Raw genomic sequence first — 18,193 nt, forward strand, 5'->3', positions numbered from 1 at the left:
AGAGGGGATAGAGAGGAGAGAGAGAGAGAGAGAGAGAGAGAGAGAGAGAGAGAGAGAGAGAGAGGAGAGGAGAGAGAGAGAGAGGAGAGGTCCCTTTTTCTTCTCCTTCGCATCAATACTAAGGATATTACTGCTTATTAGGACAGCATTAATAAAGCCTAAAATCAATTAGGCATCACACACACATTCTCACACATACTGACATATTGTATAAACAGTCAGTCATAAAGTCAACAGTCATAAAACGTAAACAAATGCCTGCAGCTGTAATTGGTACTCATATTGTTGATATGTGGATATTGGCTCCTCACACATCTCTACTTCCACAGATAAACATCTGTGATCAGGGCGTCCTGTCCCTCTTAGCAGACCAGAGGGCCGAATAAAACCAAATAGGATCTAGCGATCTAGAGTAGTGGTGAAGATGAGAAGAGAGGAGGGGAGAAGAGAGGACAGGAGAGGAGAAGCGGGGATGGGAGGGAGAAGAGAGGACAGGAGAGGAGAAGCGAGGAGGGGAGGGGAGAAGAGAGGACAGGAGAGGAGAAGCGGGGATGGGAGGGGAGAAGAGAGGACAGGAGAGGAGAAGCGAGGAGGGGGAGGGGAGAAGAGAGGACAGGAGAGGAGAAGCGAGGAGGGGAGGGGAGAAGAGAGGACAGGAGAGGAGAAGCGAGGAGGGGAGGGGAGAAGAGAGGGACAGGAGAGGAGAAGCGAGGAGGGGAGGGGAGAAGAGAGGACAGGAGAGGAGAAGCGAGGAGGGGAGGGGGAGAAGAGAGGACAGGAGAGGAGAAGCGAGGAGGGGAGGTGTGTTACCGGGGTGTCTGTGTTGGTAGGAGGAGGCTGCTGGTCACCCCGCTAGCTCCCCTGGAATCACTTCCCCTAGAGACTGTGACATCACTTCCTCTGGACACTGCGACATCACTTCCTCACTGGCCATGGCCCCTTCTGTCTCTGTAGCCTAGCTTTGTCTACGGCTAACAAACACCTCACACACACACACTCTCTCTGTTTTACTGGCACGCACGACTCACACACACTCTCCCTCCCTCACACACACACACACAGTCACCAGGCTGCTGCTGTAAGGTTGGGGTTAGGTCTCCTGTCTGCAGGAGCTTCTCAGCAGGACCAGAGGAACAAGCGAACACACCAAGTAACGAGGGAGCGAGACGGAAGAGGAACAAAAACGAGCCTGAGAGTTTCAGCCACACCCCTCCACTTCCTGTTCTTCTATCTAGCAGACACACTCCTGCACACACGCAATAACACACACACACACACTCCTGCACACACGCAATAACACACACACACTCCTGCACACACGCAATAACACACACTCACCCCTGCACACACGCAATAACACACACACACACTCCTGCACACACGCAATAACACACACACCTGCACACACGCAATAACACACACACACACACTCCTGCACACACGCAATAACACACACACACACTCCTGCACACCACGCAATAACACACACACACACTCCTGCACACACACAATAACACATATGTACATGCAGACACACACTCACTTAGTTGCTCACACAAACACACACATTACCACACTCACACAAACACACACACACAAATACTGTACACACACGCACAACCAATAGCACACAGCCAGTGTGGTTTTCTATAGAGGAAGACACAATACTTCCTGCTTTGATTCTGCTACAGACTGCTGCAGTAAACAGAGAGCAGAGAGAGAGGGGGAGATAGAGGGGGAGAGAGGGGGGGTGAGAGAGGGGGGAAGTTCACATATGTTATAGTAATTTGCAGGTGGAGTATTCTACTGTGCTCTACTCTCTGACAGAGTCATGAGAGGACACAACATGGAAGATCTAATAAAGAGGGAGGCGATGTTAATGGATGTGGAAAGCAGATTAAATATGATTATAAAAAAGAGGGAATTGTTGGGGGATGAGAGCATTAAGCTGATGATGGCGATTATCTGCTGGTGAGACAGGCAGGCAGGGCAGGCAGGCAGGCAGGCAGGCAGGCAGACAGGCAGGACAGACAGACAGGCAGACAGGCAGACAGGCAGGCAGGCAGGCAGGCAGGCAGGCAGACAGGCAGACAGACAGGCAGGCAGACAGGCAGGCAGACAGGCAGACAGGCAGGCAGACAGGCAGGCAGGCAGGCAGGCAGGCAGGCAGGCAGACAGACAGGCAGACAGGCAGGCAGGCAGGCAGCAGGCAGGCAGGCAGACAGGCAGACAGGCAGTGTCAGGGTTGTGACCCTTTGTTGGCCACCAGAGGCCCTCGCTGTGTTTACTTGTTTTTTGTTTCTGTTAATCTGTTCTCATTATGACATATTGTTTTCACCTGTGCCTTGTTTGTTCTGTGCTTTTTAAGTGGCTTGGATGTTTAGTTCTGTGCTTAGTTTTTCTCCTCACCTGCCACAGAGTTAGAGTTATGCTTATGACAAGCTGCTTTTTGTATGTTATTTTCTGCTTCCAATAAAAGGAGGAAAGACGCATATTTTGGAGTCTGCTTTTGGGTCCACGCTTGCATTCCTGACAGACAGGTAGACAGACAGACAGACAGACAGACAGGTAGACAGACATGTAGACAGACAGGCAGGTAGATAGACAGGCAGGTAGACAGACAGGCAGGTAGATAGACAGGCAGGGTAGACAGACAGGCAGGTATATAGACAGGCAGGGTAGACAGACAGGCAGGTATATAGACAGGCAGGTAGACAGACAGGCAGGGTAGATAGACAGACAGGTAGGCAGACAGACTCTCTCTGTTTGTGTTGGGAGTTGTTTAACTCGCCTCCTCCCCCATCTCCGTCTCCCCCCTACTCGCCCTGCCTCCCCCCTACTCGCCCTGCCTCCCCCCTACTCGCCCTGACTCCCCCCTACTCGCCCTGCCTCCCCCCTACTCGCCCTGCCTCCCCCCTACTCGCCCTGACTCTCCCCTACTCGCCCTGACTCCCCCCTACTCGCCCTGACTCCCCCTACTCGCCCTGCCTCTCCCCTACTCGCCCTGCCTCCCCCCTACTCGCCCTGCTTCCCCCCTACTCGCCCTGCCTCCCCCCTCCTCGCCCTGACTCCCCCCTACTCGCCCTGCCTCCCCCCTACTCGCCCTGCCTCCCCCCTCCTCGCCCTGCCTCCCCCCCTACTCGCCCTGCCTCCCCCCTACTCGCCCTGCCTCCCCCCTCCTCACCCTGACTCCCCCCTCCTCACCCTGCCTCCCCCCTCCTCACCCTGCCTCCCCCCTCCTCGCCCTGCCTCCCCCCTCCTCACCCTGCCTCCCCCCTCCTCACCCTGCCTCCCCCTACTCGCCCTGCCTCCCCCCTCCTCACCCTGACTCCCCCCTCCTCACCCTGACGTCCCCCCTCCTCGCCCTGCCTCCCCCCTCCTCACCCTGCCTCCCCCCTCCTCGCCCTGCCTCCCCCCTCCTCGCCCTGCCTCCCCCCTCCTCACCCTGCCTCCCCCCTCCTCGCCCTGCCTCCCCCCTCCTAACCCTGCCTCCCCCCTCCTCACCCTGACTCCCCCCTCCTCACCCTGCCTCCCCCCCCTCCTCACCCTGCCTCCCCCCTCCTAACCCTGCCTCCCCCCCTCCTCACCCTGACTCCCCCCTCCTCACCCTGCCTCCCCCCTCCTCACCCTGCCTCCCCCTCCTCACCCTGACTCCCCCCTCCTCACTCCTGCCTCCCCCCTCCTCACCCTGCCTCCCCCTCCTAACCCTAACCCTCCTGCGAGGAGCCTGGCTGAGAGGAGGACCCACTGGTCTGAAATATTCATGTCAGGAAGGACTATTCTGCTGCAGCCTCAGAGAGAGGCCAGCCTCAGGGAGAGTCTAGCCTCAGAGAGAGGCCAGCCTCAGGGAGAGGCAGCCTCAGGGAGAGGCCAGCCTCAGGGAGAGTCTAGCCTCAGAGAGAGGCCTAGCCTCAGGGAGAGTCTAGCCTCAGGGAGAGTCTAGCCTCAGAGAGAGGCCAGCCTCAGAGAGAGTCTAGCCTCAGAGAGAGTCTAGCCTCAGGGAGAGGTCTAGCCTCAGGGAGAGTCTAGCCTCAGAGAGAGGCCAGCCTCAGGGAGAGGTAGCCTCAGGGAGAGGCCAGCCTCAGGGAGAGGCAGCCTCAGAGAAAGACAGCCTCAGAGAAAAGGCCTAGAAGCCAGTGTGTGTAGTAGTAGCGGTAACACCTCCCAGTGTTTTAGAAGCTGTTATGTAAACACACTGATGTCACACAGAAATACACATGATACCAAAGTGTCCATTTGGAGTTATATAGACAAGTCACTATAACGTGAATTTACAAAATAATCAAGCAAAATCATAGCATATCTGTTCTTTGTAATTTATGAATCACTATTGTGAATGTCACATTTACTTGTTGTTATCATTTTGTTTATTTTTGTCAGTTATCAATTTCATTAATTTTTAAATTGAAAAAGGCTACATCTTTCATAGGACCTACAATTGAACAACAAGTGGAATATAGTCTCTGACACGAATCCTGTCTTCCAGTCTGTGACGGCGAACAGAGGCGTATAACAGGTCTGTCACATCATCATGCACCCGCAGTGGCCTTTCCGGCTCTGCTTTGGAAAACACGCGCTAAATACCGGTCCGAGACGTGCCGGTGTGGAACGGCACCCGGCTCAAGGTGAATGACCGGGGCCGGACCTGGCAGCGGGGGGCTACTGCCAGGTCTGTGGCTCTCTCCTACCGGTCTGTGTCCACGTCAATCTGACCGGAATGTCGACATGAACCCGGGTCCGGAGCGACTTTTAACCGGGTGGGTGACGATGATCCGTCAGGGATGTGGGGGTTTACTGTCACCTCACGACCTACCGTCTGAAGATACAGTTAGAGAACTTACTTTTAACGGGTCGTTGTTGTTCGCCATCTCCTGTACCGTCCCGTGCGCCGTGGGCAGGTACCGGAGAGTAGGATGACAGTCCCAGGGATCTTGTTTCAACGCGATCGTTTCACACCGTGGCAACAGAGCATGTTAATGAGCGAAAACTCGGTCCAGTCGGGTGCAAACATTCAGTATAGCTGGTGGAATGTCGGTACATCAGTTAAAAACAAAGACGACGCACTCACGGCAAATGGAGTCCACAAGCTCTTGCTTGACCATTAACAGGTGCGCGCGGACCATGTAAAACAGAAACACAAGGTGTTCTATCAACATCCCGTGAGCCAGAAAAGTTACCGGGGTGCCGATGGTCTCGCGTTGGACTGATGTTAACCTCACGGACGTCTCTCTGCCATGAAGGGTAGAGGCTTTCGTCTCGCCTCGGTCCAATGCCCACCGGTTTGTGAACAAAACGCCGTTAAAAATCGCCCGCTCGAAGGCAACAGCACACCAAACAACGTGGTGTCCATATCCAAGGTTACCATAAAACATGAAACATGCGGGTGTATTGCTGTTCTAGGTAAACAATAATATTGTTCTCCCGCCACTGTACCCAAAGTGTTAAGGGAGCTTGCTCGACTCCGGCCATCGTCACTTGGTCAGCGGGTCGTCACTTCACGGATAAACTAATAACGATGCTCGAGGGGGTATACCAGCGGGAAGCGGAGAGCAAGGCAGGCGCGCGCCCTGTTGGTCACCAACCGCAATTCACTGACCTGTTGATGACGTGATCAGGTTATTATTGTATAAACTGCACGATAAACTGACTCTCTCTTTCTCTCTCTGTCTGTCTCATGAGTACTGTTGGTCTTGAATCTTAACTGCCTAACCTTGATACAATACACGGAGATTGTAACCCTAACCTTGATATAATTCATAAATAATATAACCGTATAATAACCCGTCTTTGCGTATATTAAATCAAAAGTAATACAATTTTAAGCCTATTCATATAGACTTTTTTTTACAAGCAATTTCACAGAATGCCTCACAGATGCAGCTATATCGAACATTTAACCTTCATCTCCTTAGAATAACCCTTTACGTCCATATGAAGTCTCTATTATGAGCTGCTATCTGTTATGTATGTATCAGGGGAGTCAGGCGGCCATCCCTGGCACAACCCTCTGCTCCCATGCACACACCAGGTACACACACACACACACACCAGGTACACACACACACCAGGTACGCACACACACACACCAGGTTCGCACACACACCAGGTACACACAAATACCAGGTACACACACACACACCAGGTACGCACACACACTAGGTACACATAACAGGTACACACACACACACACACCAGGTACACACACACACACACCAGGTACGCACACACACCAGGTACACACACACACACCAGGTACACACACACACACCAGGTACGCACACACACTAGGTACACATAACAGGTACACACACACACCAGGTACACACACACACCAGGTACACACAAATACCAGGTACACACGCACACCAGGTATACACAAACACCCTGCAAGGTGTCAGCCAGCCTCACCCCACCAGATGGCTCAGTCCTCTCCCTCCTCCTCCCCCCTGACAGCAGTCCTCTCCCTCCTCCTCCCCCCTGACAGCAGTCCTCTCCCTCCTCCTCCCCCCTGACAGCAGTCCTCTCCCTCCCCCTCCCCCCTGACAGCAGTCCTCTCCCTCCTCCTCCCCCCTGACAGCAGTCCTCTCCCTCCTCCTCCCCCCTGACAGCAGTCCTCTCCCTCCTCCTCCCCCCCTGACAGCAGTCCTCTCCCTCCTCCTCCCCCCTGACAGCAGTCCTCTCCCTCCTCCTCCCCCCTGACAGCAGTCCTCTCCCTCCCCCCTGACAGCAGTCCTCTCCCTCCTCCTCCCCCCTGACAGCAGTCCTCTCCCTCCCCCCTGACAGCAGTCCTCTCCCTCCCCCCTGACAGCAGTCCTCTCCCTCCCTCTCCCCCCTGACAGCAGTCCTCTCCCTCCTCCTCCCCCCTGACAGCAGTCCTCTCCCTCCTCCTCCCCCCTGACAGCAGTCCTCTCCCTCCCTCTCCCCCCTGACAGCAGTCCTCTCCCTCCTCCTCCCCCCCTGACAGCAGTCCTCTCCCTCCTCCTCCCCCCTGACAGCAGTCCTCTCCCTCCCCCCTGACAGCAGTCCTCTCCCTCCTCTTCCCCCCTGACAGCAGTCCTCTCCCTCCCCCCTGACAGCAGTCCTCTCCCTCCTCCTCCCCCCTGACAGCAGTCCTCTCCCTCCCCCCCTGACAGCAGTCCTCTCCCTCCCCCCTGACAGCAGTCCTCTCCCTCCTCCTCCCCCCTGACAGCAGTCCTCTCCCTCCCTCTCCCCCCTGACAGCAGTCCTCTCCCTCCCTCTCCCCCCTGACAGCAGTCCTCTCCCTCCTCCTCCCCCCTGACAGCAGTCCTCTCCCTCCTCCTCCCCCCTGACAGCAGTCCTCTCCCTCCCCCTCCCCCCCTGACAGCAGTCCTCTCCCTCCTCCTCCCCCCTGACAGCAGTCCTCTCCCTCCCCCTCCCCCCTGACAGCAGTCCTCTCCCTCCCTCTCCCCCCCTGACAGCAGTCCTCTCCCTCCCTCTCCCCCCTGACAGCAGTCCTCTCCCTCCCTCTCCCCCCTGACAGCAGTCCTGTCCCTCCTCCTCCCCCCTGACAGCAGTCCTCTCCCTCCTCCTCCCCCCTGACAGCAGTCCTCTCCCTCCCTCTCCCCCCTGACAGCAGTCCTCTCCCTCCTCCTCCCCCCTGACAGCAGTCCTCTCCCTCCCTCTCCCCCCTGACAGCAGTCCTCTCCCTCCTCCTCCCCCCTGACAGCAGTCCTCTCCCTCCCTCTCCCCCCTGACAGCAGTCCTCTCCCTCCTCCTCCCCCCTGACAGCAGTCCTCTCCCTCCCTCTCCCCCCTGACAGCAGTCCTCTCCCTCCTCCTCCCCCCTGACAGCAGTCCTCTCCCTCCCTCTCCCCCCTGACAGCAGTCCTCTCCCTCCCCCCTGACAGCAGTCCTCTCCCTCCCTCTCCCCCCTGACAGCAGTCCTCTCCCTCCCTCTCCCCCCTACAGCAGCGACAGGAAGGTGAACCAGCGACGCCCCACAGCTGGCAGCATGCTAATGTGCGACAGATGAGGATTAGAGCAGCACATCAAGTTACTGGGAGCATGAGAAATAAGAGTGTTGCAGTTCTGCCTGTGGCCAGAAGATGGCGGTATAGCAGCACCTCTCAGCCCTGGAGGAACCTCATGAAGGAAATCAGACATTTGTTCTTTATTACCACAGCTCTTTATTATGATCACAGCTCATAACCGTGTTTGAAGGAGATACGTAAACGTTTGAAGAAATACAATTTTTATTCTTTGTGTAGACGGGAGCTTGGAGTTTCACCGTCCAGACAGAATTTCTGCACTTCCTGTTGTGGATGAAGAGAGGAAGAGTGTTGAGAGCCAGTTCACCCTACACACAGCACTCACAACCCTCGCCCTACACACAGCACTAACAACCCTCGCCCTACACACAGCACTCACAACCCTCGCCCTACACACAGCACTAACAACCCTCGCCCTACACACAGCACTAACAACCCTCGCCCTACACACAGCACTCACAACCCTCGCCCTACACACAGCACTAACAACCCTCGCCCTACACACAGCACTCACAACCCTCGCCCTACACACAGCACTAACAACCCTCGCCCTACACACAGCACTCACAACCCTCGCCCTACACACAGCACTCACAACCCTCGCCCTACACACAGCACTAACAACCCTCGCCCTACACACAGCACTAACAACCCTCGCCCTACACACAGCACTAACAACCCTCGCCCTACACACAGCACTAACAACCCTCGCCCTACACACAGCACTAACAACCCTCGCCCTACACACAGCACTAACAACCCTCGCCCTACACACAGCACTAACAACCCTCGCCCTACACACAGCACTAACAACATAATTTAGATAACAGTTACCTAGGTTACATGTTATAGTAGCTGAGGTTACAGTTGCCTAGGTTACATTTTATAGTAGCCAAGGTTACAGTTGCCTAAGGTATGAGTTACAGTAAGGTAAGTTACAGTAAAATAGATTAAATGTTGCAGCAGGATTCTGGATTACAGTAGCATAGATTACAGTAGGCTGGTTACAGTTGCCTAAGGTACAGGTTACAATAGCCTAGGTTACAGGACCAACCTTGAAGTGCTCCCAGCCAGTGATCTCGGAATAGAGAGCGTCGCCCGGGCAACTGGTGGAGACCAGCTGCCTGTGTCCATGCAGGGTGTAGTCGGGGAGCAGCCGACCGGCCCCTGTGGCACAGGCCCCTAGCCGGTCCCGGACCAGGTCCAGGGCACTGCGCCCTGGCAGGCTGGAGCTGTAGTCCCCGATGAAGGCCACCCCGTAGCCGCGGGCGTTGTTACCCAGGGTGTGGGCCCCCTGCCACAGCCAGCCACGCCCCTCGTACAGGTAGCCATCGGAGCCCGCCACAAAGCTGGGGCACAAGACGGGCCGTTAGCTAGTGTGTAGTACATTACAGCACAGCGTAGCACAGCCTAGCACAGCCTAGCACAGCCTAGCACAGCCCAGCACAGCCCAGCACAGCCTAGCACAGACTAGCACAGCCTAGCACAGCCTAGCACAGCACAGTCTAGTACAGCACAGCCTAGCACAGCCTAGCATAGCTTAGCACAGCACAGCCTAGCACAGCCTAGCACAGCACAGCCTAGCACAGCACAGTCTAGTACAGCACAGTCTAGCATAGCACAGCATAGTACACTACAGTATTGTACAAGTATATTATAGTATAGTATAGTATGGTATAGTATAGTGTCGTATAGTAAATTACAGTATAGTACAGTACAGTATATTATAGTATCGTATAGTACATAACCGTACAGTATAGTACAGTATAGTATATTACAGTATAGTACAGTATAATACAGTACAGCACATTACAGTCTAGCACAGTATAGTACAGTACAGTCTAGCACAGTGTAGCACAGTTTAATATAGTGCAGTAGAAGCGGAGCACCTGTATCCAATGTCGTCCCAGCCGCGGTCGTCCTGGTGGAAGCGCTGCATGGCCCTCATGTCACGGGCACAGACCTGGAAGGTGAGGCAGGGCTGGCTGGGCGTGTGTGTGTGGTGGACGTACAGGAAGGACAGGGGCAGGGACAGCAGCGTGGGGGACCCCCTGTACGGAGACGCACCCCACTGACACCTCGGGATGATGGCTGGACATTCTGGAGAGAGAGCAGGAGGAGGGAGAGAGGAGGGGGAGCAGGGAGAGAGGAGGAGGAGGGAGACAGGAGGAGGAGCAGGGAGAGAGGAGGAGGAGGGAGAGAGGAGGAGGAGGGAGAGAGGAGGAGGAGGAGGGAGAGAGGAGGAGCAGGGAGAGAGGAGGAGGAGGGAGAGAGAAGGAGGAGGAGGGAGAGAGAAGGAGGGAGAGAGGAGGAGGGAGAGAGGAGGAGGAAGGAGAGAGGAGGAGCAGGGAAAGAGGAGGAGGGAGAGTGGAGGAGGAGCAGGGAGACAGGAGGAGGAGGGAGAGAGGAGGAGGAGGGAGAGAGGAGGAGGAGGAGCAGGGAGACAGGAGGAGGAGGAGGAGGGAGAGAGGAGGAGGAGGGAGAGAGGAGGAGCAGGGAGAAAGGAGGAGAAGCAGGGAGAGAGGAGGAGCAGGGAGACAGGAGGAGGAGGAGGGAAAGAGGAGGAGGAGGGAGAGAGGAGGAGGAGGGAGAGAGGAGGAGCAGGGAGAAAGGAGGAGGAGCAGGGAGAGAGGAGGAGGAGGGAGAGAGGAGGACGAGGAGGGAGAGAGGAGGAGGAGGGAGAGAGGAGGAGGAAGGAGAGAGGAGGAGGAGGAGGAAGAGAGGAGGAGCAGGGAGAGTGGAGGAGCAGGGAGAGAGAGGAGGAGGAGGAGGGAGAGAGAGGATGGAGTGAGAGAGAGAGAAGGTGATGATGCCATACATAGTTCTTCATGGCCATGGAACCACTTAGCATATTGTAGTAATATAACACAGCCTTCAGATTATTCTAGAGCATGATTCCAGGAAGTCTGAGCTGCATAGTGTCCCAGAACCAGGCTAGGAAGTTTGAGACACAAGTGTAGTTTGTTTTAGGGAGCCCCAATTAGCTACCATTAGCTTTGAGCTCATTCAGGGATATGTTGCTCAAGGTGTCAACTTCCCACTCGATCCGAACTCTCGCGTTGTCATGACGTTGTTGCCGCAACCTTGAAACACGCCGTTCAAAGACGGAAGTAGACAGAAGTTATCTTAACTAACCTCCTGTGTGCTTCACTTACCCATGTACCTGTGGACGAACTCCTTCATCCCCTCCCTCACCCCAGCCGCCAGCTCCTCTTTCTCCCCCCTCTCCATCTTGGCTCGACCCAGCAACCTGCGCTGTAGTGCCACGGACCGTACCACCTGCCTCTGGAGCAGGGGGGGTCTGACCATCTCTCGGAGGTTGTCTCTGCGGCGTGGGCTGACCAGGCGTGGGGCAGAGTCCAGACCCCCCTCCAGCAGCGGGCGGTAGTAGCTCCTCAGCAGGGCGCTGACCCGGGCAGGGCGCTGGGCAGGCTCCGACACCTCCAGCCCCAGAACCAGCCCGTCCATGCCCCCGTTCACCTGTGCCTCCGTGGGCCCGAAGGGAGGCCCCGACAGGGTGAACACCCGGGGGGAGCTCACGCTGTCCCAGCAGCCATCGGGGCCAAGGGCGGGGGCCTGGGCGGGGGCCTGGTCGGGGGCCTGGGCGGGGGCCTGGGCAGGGGCCTGGGCGGGGGCCTGGGCGAGGGCCTGGGCGGGGGTGGAGCTGTGGAGCTGCTGGAAGGAGAGAGCCAGGCTGCGGGCTAGGGTGAGCTGGTACAGCCCCCGGACCCGACCAGGTGTGTGGGCCTGCAGCCCCGCCTCCAGGCCCAGCAGGACCGGGGCGAGAGCCACCGTGGTGCCGTCCTGGGTCAGGACCACACCCTCCTCCTGGCCCGCCTCGGTCACCGAATGCTGCGTGGCCCGGCCTAGAGAGGCCAGCAGACCGGCCGCCATGACAGCTACACTCGAGCCGCTTCCCAGGAAGTGGTGGGTGAGTTCATCGCTGTGATTGGTTGCGGTGCGCAGGGCTCTGAGCATGCCCAGTGGAGTCAGGGCTGGCTCCGCCTCCTCCAGCTGCTCCAGCTGGCTGATGAAGTGTGACATCTTCCTGGGAGGCGAAGCTGTGGCACAACATCAACAACATCAACAACATCAACAACATCAACAACATCAACAACATCAACAACATCAACAACATCGAGAACATCAACAACATCAACAACATCAACAACATCAACAACATCAACAACATCAACAACATCGATAACAACAGCAAGACAGTGTTTTGGTGGTCAGAGTCAAGGTCTGCATTTCTTCAGTTCCCTGTGCTGTGAGGACAGAGCCAGGAGGGTTCCCTGTGCTGTGAGGACAGAGCCAGGAGGGTTACCTGTGCTGTGAGGACAGAGCCAGGAGGGTTACCTGTGCTGTGAGGACAGAGCCAGGAGGGTTACCTGTGCTGTGAGGACAGAGCCAGGAGGGTTACCTGTGCTGTGAGGACAGAGCCAGGAGGGTTACCTGTGCTGTGAGGACAGAGCCAGGAGGGTTACCTGTGCTGTGAGGACAGAGCCAGGAGGGTTACCTGTGCTGTGAGGACAGAGCCAGGAGGGTTACCTGTGCTGTGAGGACAGAGCCAGGAGGGTTACCTGTGCTGTGAGGACAGAGCCAGGCTGCCAGGAGGGTCAGGGTTAGAGGCAACCATCTCCAGAGATCTTCCATCTGCGTCTCCTGGTTCTTCTCAGCCGGAGAACCGTGTGTCTGACATGAGACACACTCCTTCTTTATAGAGGTCCTGGTGTGACGCAACACCCTCCACACACACCCACGCACACAAACATACATTTTCCTGTCCTGGGCAACATGGGAAATTGGCAGCTGTTGAGAAAATGTTTGTGTGTGTGTGTCAAAGGGTGTCAGTGTGTGTGTCAGTGTTTGTTGTGTTATGCCTTTAATCTCCACGTTTTACGCTGTGGGCTTGATTGCATTATTACTAGCCTCCCCCACAGCTGCAACACTACCAGCTCCAGACGGTTAATGATTAGCAGGTCGCCTAGTCCCACCTGACACTCTGCTGGACACATGGGGTCACATGTTCAACTTTCATGTTTGTTTGCCACTACAAGTACGTTGCTGTTAGTCTTGCTCCTCTCTACTGTCTCGGATTTTCTTAAATCCTGTGAAGAAAGAAATGATTAGTAGGGAAAGGATGAAAGAAGGAGGGAAAGAGAGGAGGGAGGTAGAGAGGATGAGGAAGGAGAGAGAGAGAGTAGAGAGAGAGTGAGAACGTAGGCAGAAAGAAAAAGGAGGAGGCATAGAGAAGGAGGGAAGCAGAGGGGGAGAGATAGAGGGAGAGAAAATGAAGAGGAAGATAGAGAGGAAGTTGTAGAGAATGAAAGGAGGAGAGAGAGACGGGGAGGAGGAGGGAGAGAGGAGGAGGAGAGAGAGGGGAGGAGGAGAGAGAGGGGAGGAGGAGGGAGAGAGGAGGAGGAGGAGAGAGAGAGGGGGAGGAGGGAGAGAGGGGAGGAGGAGGGAGATAGGGGAGGAGGAGAGAGAGAGGTGGAGGATGAGGGAGAGGGGAGGAGGAGGGAGAGAGGGGGAAACAGAGAAAGGTTAAAGGCTCCATATGGAGAGTTAGGATCAGATCCCCCCCACCACTCCCACATCACTGCGCAAGATGGCAAAAACAGAGGGCATTCCAACTTCCTGTCAAACAGGAAGCACTCATGACACGTACCCCCCTGACAGGAAGTGTCTTTGAGGCAGAGTGCCCCAAGTGAGCGCCAACACCACGCTCTCTTGGTACAGCATTGCCTGTTGAAATCACGGCCTGTTCCATGACGACAGCAGTGGTTGTTGTGTCTGTGCAGAGCCGGTAATTCCTACAGACGACATAGGCAGCAGCCTAGGGCGGCATTAAGAGAGCGTTTGGGGGGGGGCGGCCCGGGGGGGTGTGGGGGGGAGGCACCTCGATTTAGAGCCCTACACTAAGGTGTAATCAGTGTCATACTATTATATTTATGTACAGCCTTTTGTATATATTTTGGGGGTTATTACACTGTTATAACATAGTTATTACATATAGTCATTACATGGTTATTACATACTTATCATCCACCTGGCTTATTCCAACCCCTTCCTGCTCCGGCCCCACCCTGTCACCATGTCATGTGATGTCATGTTCCACAGGTGCAGCCAGGTGTGATAGGGAGAGTGTTTCAGGCTCGCTGTCTCAGCACAAGCCAGCGTCTGGGTGATCTGAGGTCTCCAACACGCCCTGCCTGCTTCCTGCTATCAGCAGAGACACACAGGCAGACAGACTCACCAGCCTCCCTCCAGCCTTGCTCCTGCCCCACCAGCCTCCAGCCTCCCTCCAGCCCTGCTCCTGCCCCACCAGCCTCCAGCCTCCCTCCAGCCCTGCTCCTGCAGCACCAGGGACCCCTGGCTCCCAGTGAACCCAGGCGGGCTGACCAGCTGTGACGCCTGGCATGGAGAGAGAGTCTTATCTAAGCTTTGTTAGTGCTGTGTGTGTGTGTGTGTGTGTGTGTGTGTGTGTGTGTGTGTGTGTGTGTGTGTGCGTGTGTGTGTGTGTGTGAAGAAGGGATGGATGCACAGAGGGATGGATGGTGGGAGGGAGGATTGGGCGGGAGAAGGGATGGAGAGAGTGAGAGACAGAGTTAGGGAGGGAAGGAGAGTGGAAGAGCTTGTCTAGTTTTTGTGTGTTTGTGAAGGCGTGTGTGTTTGTGTGTGTGCGTTTGTGTGTGTGTGTTTCTACAAAGTAATTACTCTGTCTTTCTCTGACAACAATCGGATAGTATCTTCGTGTCTCTCTCTGGACAGATGCACCAATGGCAGGAGACCTAGTGGGTCACCCGATGTGGACACCACCGCCCTCTGCTGTCATTTATGGAGAATTGCCGTTGTCGTTCCACACAGCCTCCACTAGGGGGCCTCTCTCAGAAGAAGCTGAAGCACTTTCATGTTTTTCTAGATTCTGGATTAATGTTTTTATTGATTTTTTTTTAATTGTGGTTTGGTTCAGCGTTTATAGATCTTATTTATTCTAGATGTTTTTATGTGTGTTGACCTACTGAGCAGGAAGCCTCTCTGTGGATGAATCAACATATGTGACTCACACACTCAAACACACACACACAGACACACACACACAGACAGACACACATACACACACACATACACACAGACACACATACACACACACACACACACTGACATAAACACACAAAGAAGCAGGCCACTGAGGATGTTAAGTGCTGCGTGTTGCTGCTCTGCGGTACCTGGGGCACTTTCATTGGAGCCTGTTTTTATCCTTCCCTCTCCATCTCTCCTTCCTCCGCCCCCCTCTCCACCCCCTCTCCACCTCTCCACCCCCCTCTCCATCTCTCCTTCCTCCACCCCCCTCTACATCTCCCTTTATCTCGAGTCTCCATCTCCCCTCTCTCCACCACTCCATCCCTCCTTTTCTTGTCCATCCCTCCATCCTCGCTTCTTCCCTCCACATCACTCCTGGGGCAGACACTGCAACAGGATATGACATCATTGTGCTGTTCTGCACCTACCCGAACGGATAGAGAGAGCAGGACTAAGGGGATGTGTGTGTGTGTGTGTGTGGGTGTGTTTGTGTTGTATGGCTATAACCAGCCAGCCAGACAGTCAGTCACCCAGCCAGCCAGCCAGCCACCCAGCCAGCCAGTCACCCAGCCAGCCACCTGTCACATCAATAACAGGTCCAAGGGGCAACAGGATAGTGGAGGAACTGAGACAGGAGTATAAGAGGGAGGGGGAGGAAGGGGAGGAGTGGGACACTATCCAGTCTACATCAGACAAGGGTTTAATCAGTATAAATGTTTGGCACGGTTTTAACCTGCATGAGAGGAGGAGAGAGCAGGGAGGAGGAGAGGAAGAGAGGAGAAGAGGAGGATGAGAGGAAGAGGAGGAGGAGAGAAGGAGGAGGAGAGGAAGAGAGGAGGAGGAGAAGAGGAGGAAGAGGAGGGGAAGAGAGGAGGAGAGGAGGAAGAGGAGGAGGAGGGGAAGAGAGGAGGAGAGTGTGTCTGTGAGTGTGTGTGAGTGTGTGTATATGTGTGTGTGTTTGTGAGTGTGTGTGCATGTGTGTGTGTGTAGGGGGGGTTGTTGGGTAACCTGGCGCCCTGCAGCAGCTCTGGCTGCTCTCTCAGTCAGCATCTATAATTTACAGCGTGCTGCTTCCAGCACTCAGGAGTTCTCACAATGATTACACTGAGACTGGTGATGGGGCTGGGATGAGGCTGGGATGAGGCCGCTGAGTCTGCATGAGTTGGTGTTAAGTGAGCATGCATATCACACAGCAGGCTTGTGTGTTAGCGTGTGTTAGCATGTGTTAGCATGTGTTAGCATGTCAGCCTGCACATGTTGTTGATATGATATGCTGCGTCAGAACCTTTGTGTTCCCTGAGAGAGAAAGCTAAGAACACGCTAAGAACACTCTAAGAACATGCTAAGAACACACTAAGAACACGCTAGAGACACAGATCAGCTACTGCCTTGCGTGTCCTAACACGTGATAACATCAACACACCCACTGCTCCCGGACAGGGGTCTGCTCCTGTACCACTTCCTGTTCACAGATCCACTTCCTGTCAGCTGAGCTCTGGATCAGGAAGTTGTCTAGTGGGGGCGTGGCTCCATAACAACCATGTTGCAGCTGTGAGGAGCTGAACCACAGCAGCACTGGCAGAGAGCGTGTGTTCATGTGGAAGCTGGTTGGTATGTATGCTTACGTGTGTTAGTGTGTGCGTTTTCCATGTGTGTGTGTCTGATATGTCTGTGTACTTGGATTTATAGTGTGTGTGTACAGTGTGTGTATGGTGTGTGTGTGCTGCCCCAGCTGGCGGAGGAAACAAGAGAAAGGACCGGGATCACAGTGGCTTGTACCCGGCCAAGCCCCTTCCTGTCCCTGCGGCTACGCCCCTTCCTGTCCCTGCGGCTACGCCCCTTCCTGTCCCTGCGGCTACGCCCCTTCCTGTCCCTGATGCCCGGCTGGAACTAACTTCCTGTCTTTGTTGTTCCTGGTTGATTATGCCAACATGTACATCAGTGTCAATACAGGAGCACCCCACACACACCTGTAGACTAGTAACACCACACACACACACCTGTTCTACAGGTCAACCCCACACACACCTGTAGACTAGTAACACCACACACACACACCTGTAGACTAGTAACACCACACACACACACCTGTTCTACAGGTCAACCACACACACACACCTGTAGACTAGTAACACCACACACACACACACCTGTAGACTAGTAACACCACACACACACACCTGTTCTACAGGTCAACCCCACACACACCTGTAGACTAGTAACACCACACACACACACCTGTAGACTAGTAACACCACACACACACACCTGTAGACTAGTAACACCACACGCACACACCTGTAGACTAGTAACACCACACACACCTGTAGACTAGTAACACCACACACACACACCTGTAGACTAGTAACACCACACACACACACCTGTAGACTAGTAACACCACACACACACACACACACCTGTAGACTAGTAACACCACACACACCTGTTCTACAGGTCAACGTGACTACAGGGCAAAGCAGGTCACAGCAACAAAGCACTGGCTTAAACATCTCAAGGAGACACGTATTGTTGGTGTGTACACCTGCTGTGTGTGTGTGTGTTATCACAGGCCAGGCCACACTGAACCCCACTCCAGGGTAACAAGTAAAGACAGGCAGACACTGAGCCAGGCAGGGAGGCACGGGGGAGACAGAGAGAAAACTGACAGGAATATAACAATACAGAAGTGTAGCATGACAGTTTGTTGTTATTTTTAACGATAACGACAGTTTGTTGTTATTTTTAACTATAACGAACGGAAAACACTTGACTCTCCATAACTTCAATTTATCTGGTCACATAACTGCCATCAACACAAACTGAATAATTTCATCTCGCTGTTGTATGGCAATTTTTACATAAAATAATGCATACATTAACTGTAACAACGTGACAATAAAGTACCGCCACGCGGACATTATACATTGCTAGTTTAACCGTCCCAGCATCATGGAGGGCCCGTGCATGCCGCCATTGTATGAGGCGCATGCACCGCTGAATGAAACCGCGGGAGGTGTATGCTACATGCGCGTGCACTCGGGAAGGGAAGAAAAAAGGGTGGAGGGGTACGGGAAGGGGGCGACAACCGGAGGAACT

General features: G+C 54.8%; 1 protein-coding gene across 1 annotated transcript; it reads right to left on the reverse strand.

Moving 5' to 3' along the window:
- Positions 1 to 8,135: 8,135 nt before the first annotated feature.
- Positions 8,136 to 12,663, reverse strand: LOC136939664 (N-acetylmuramoyl-L-alanine amidase-like). Its single transcript, XM_067232211.1, has 6 exons — positions 12,592 to 12,663; positions 11,663 to 12,069; positions 11,164 to 11,584; positions 9,898 to 10,108; positions 9,063 to 9,357; positions 8,136 to 8,272 (listed from the first exon to the last, which is right to left on the reverse strand). The coding sequence occupies exons 2-6, from the start codon at positions 12,050 to 12,052 to the stop codon at positions 8,213 to 8,215; spliced, it is 1,377 nt and encodes a 458-aa protein (XP_067088312.1). The 5' UTR covers positions 12,053 to 12,069; positions 12,592 to 12,663; the 3' UTR covers positions 8,136 to 8,212.
- Positions 12,664 to 18,193: the final 5,530 nt, after the last annotated feature.

The sequence above is a fragment of the Osmerus mordax genome, chromosome 3, assembly GCF_038355195.1.
Source record: "Osmerus mordax isolate fOsmMor3 chromosome 3, fOsmMor3.pri, whole genome shotgun sequence".
Classification (NCBI taxonomy): domain Eukaryota; kingdom Metazoa; phylum Chordata; class Actinopteri; order Osmeriformes; family Osmeridae; genus Osmerus; species Osmerus mordax.

Coding starts and splice junctions, on each gene's coding strand:
- LOC136939664 (XM_067232211.1), bottom strand. CDS start 12,052: ATGTCACACTTCATCAGCCAGCTGGAGCAGCTGGAGGAGGCGGAGCCA. Junction 9,358..9,897: donor TGGGACGACATTGGATACAG/GTGCTCCGCTTC, acceptor CTTGTGCCCCAG/CTTTGTGGCGGGCTCCGATG. Junction 8,273..9,062: donor CTGGCTGGGAGCACTTCAAG/GTTGGTCCTGTA, acceptor CATCCACAACAG/GAAGTGCAGAAATTCTGTCT.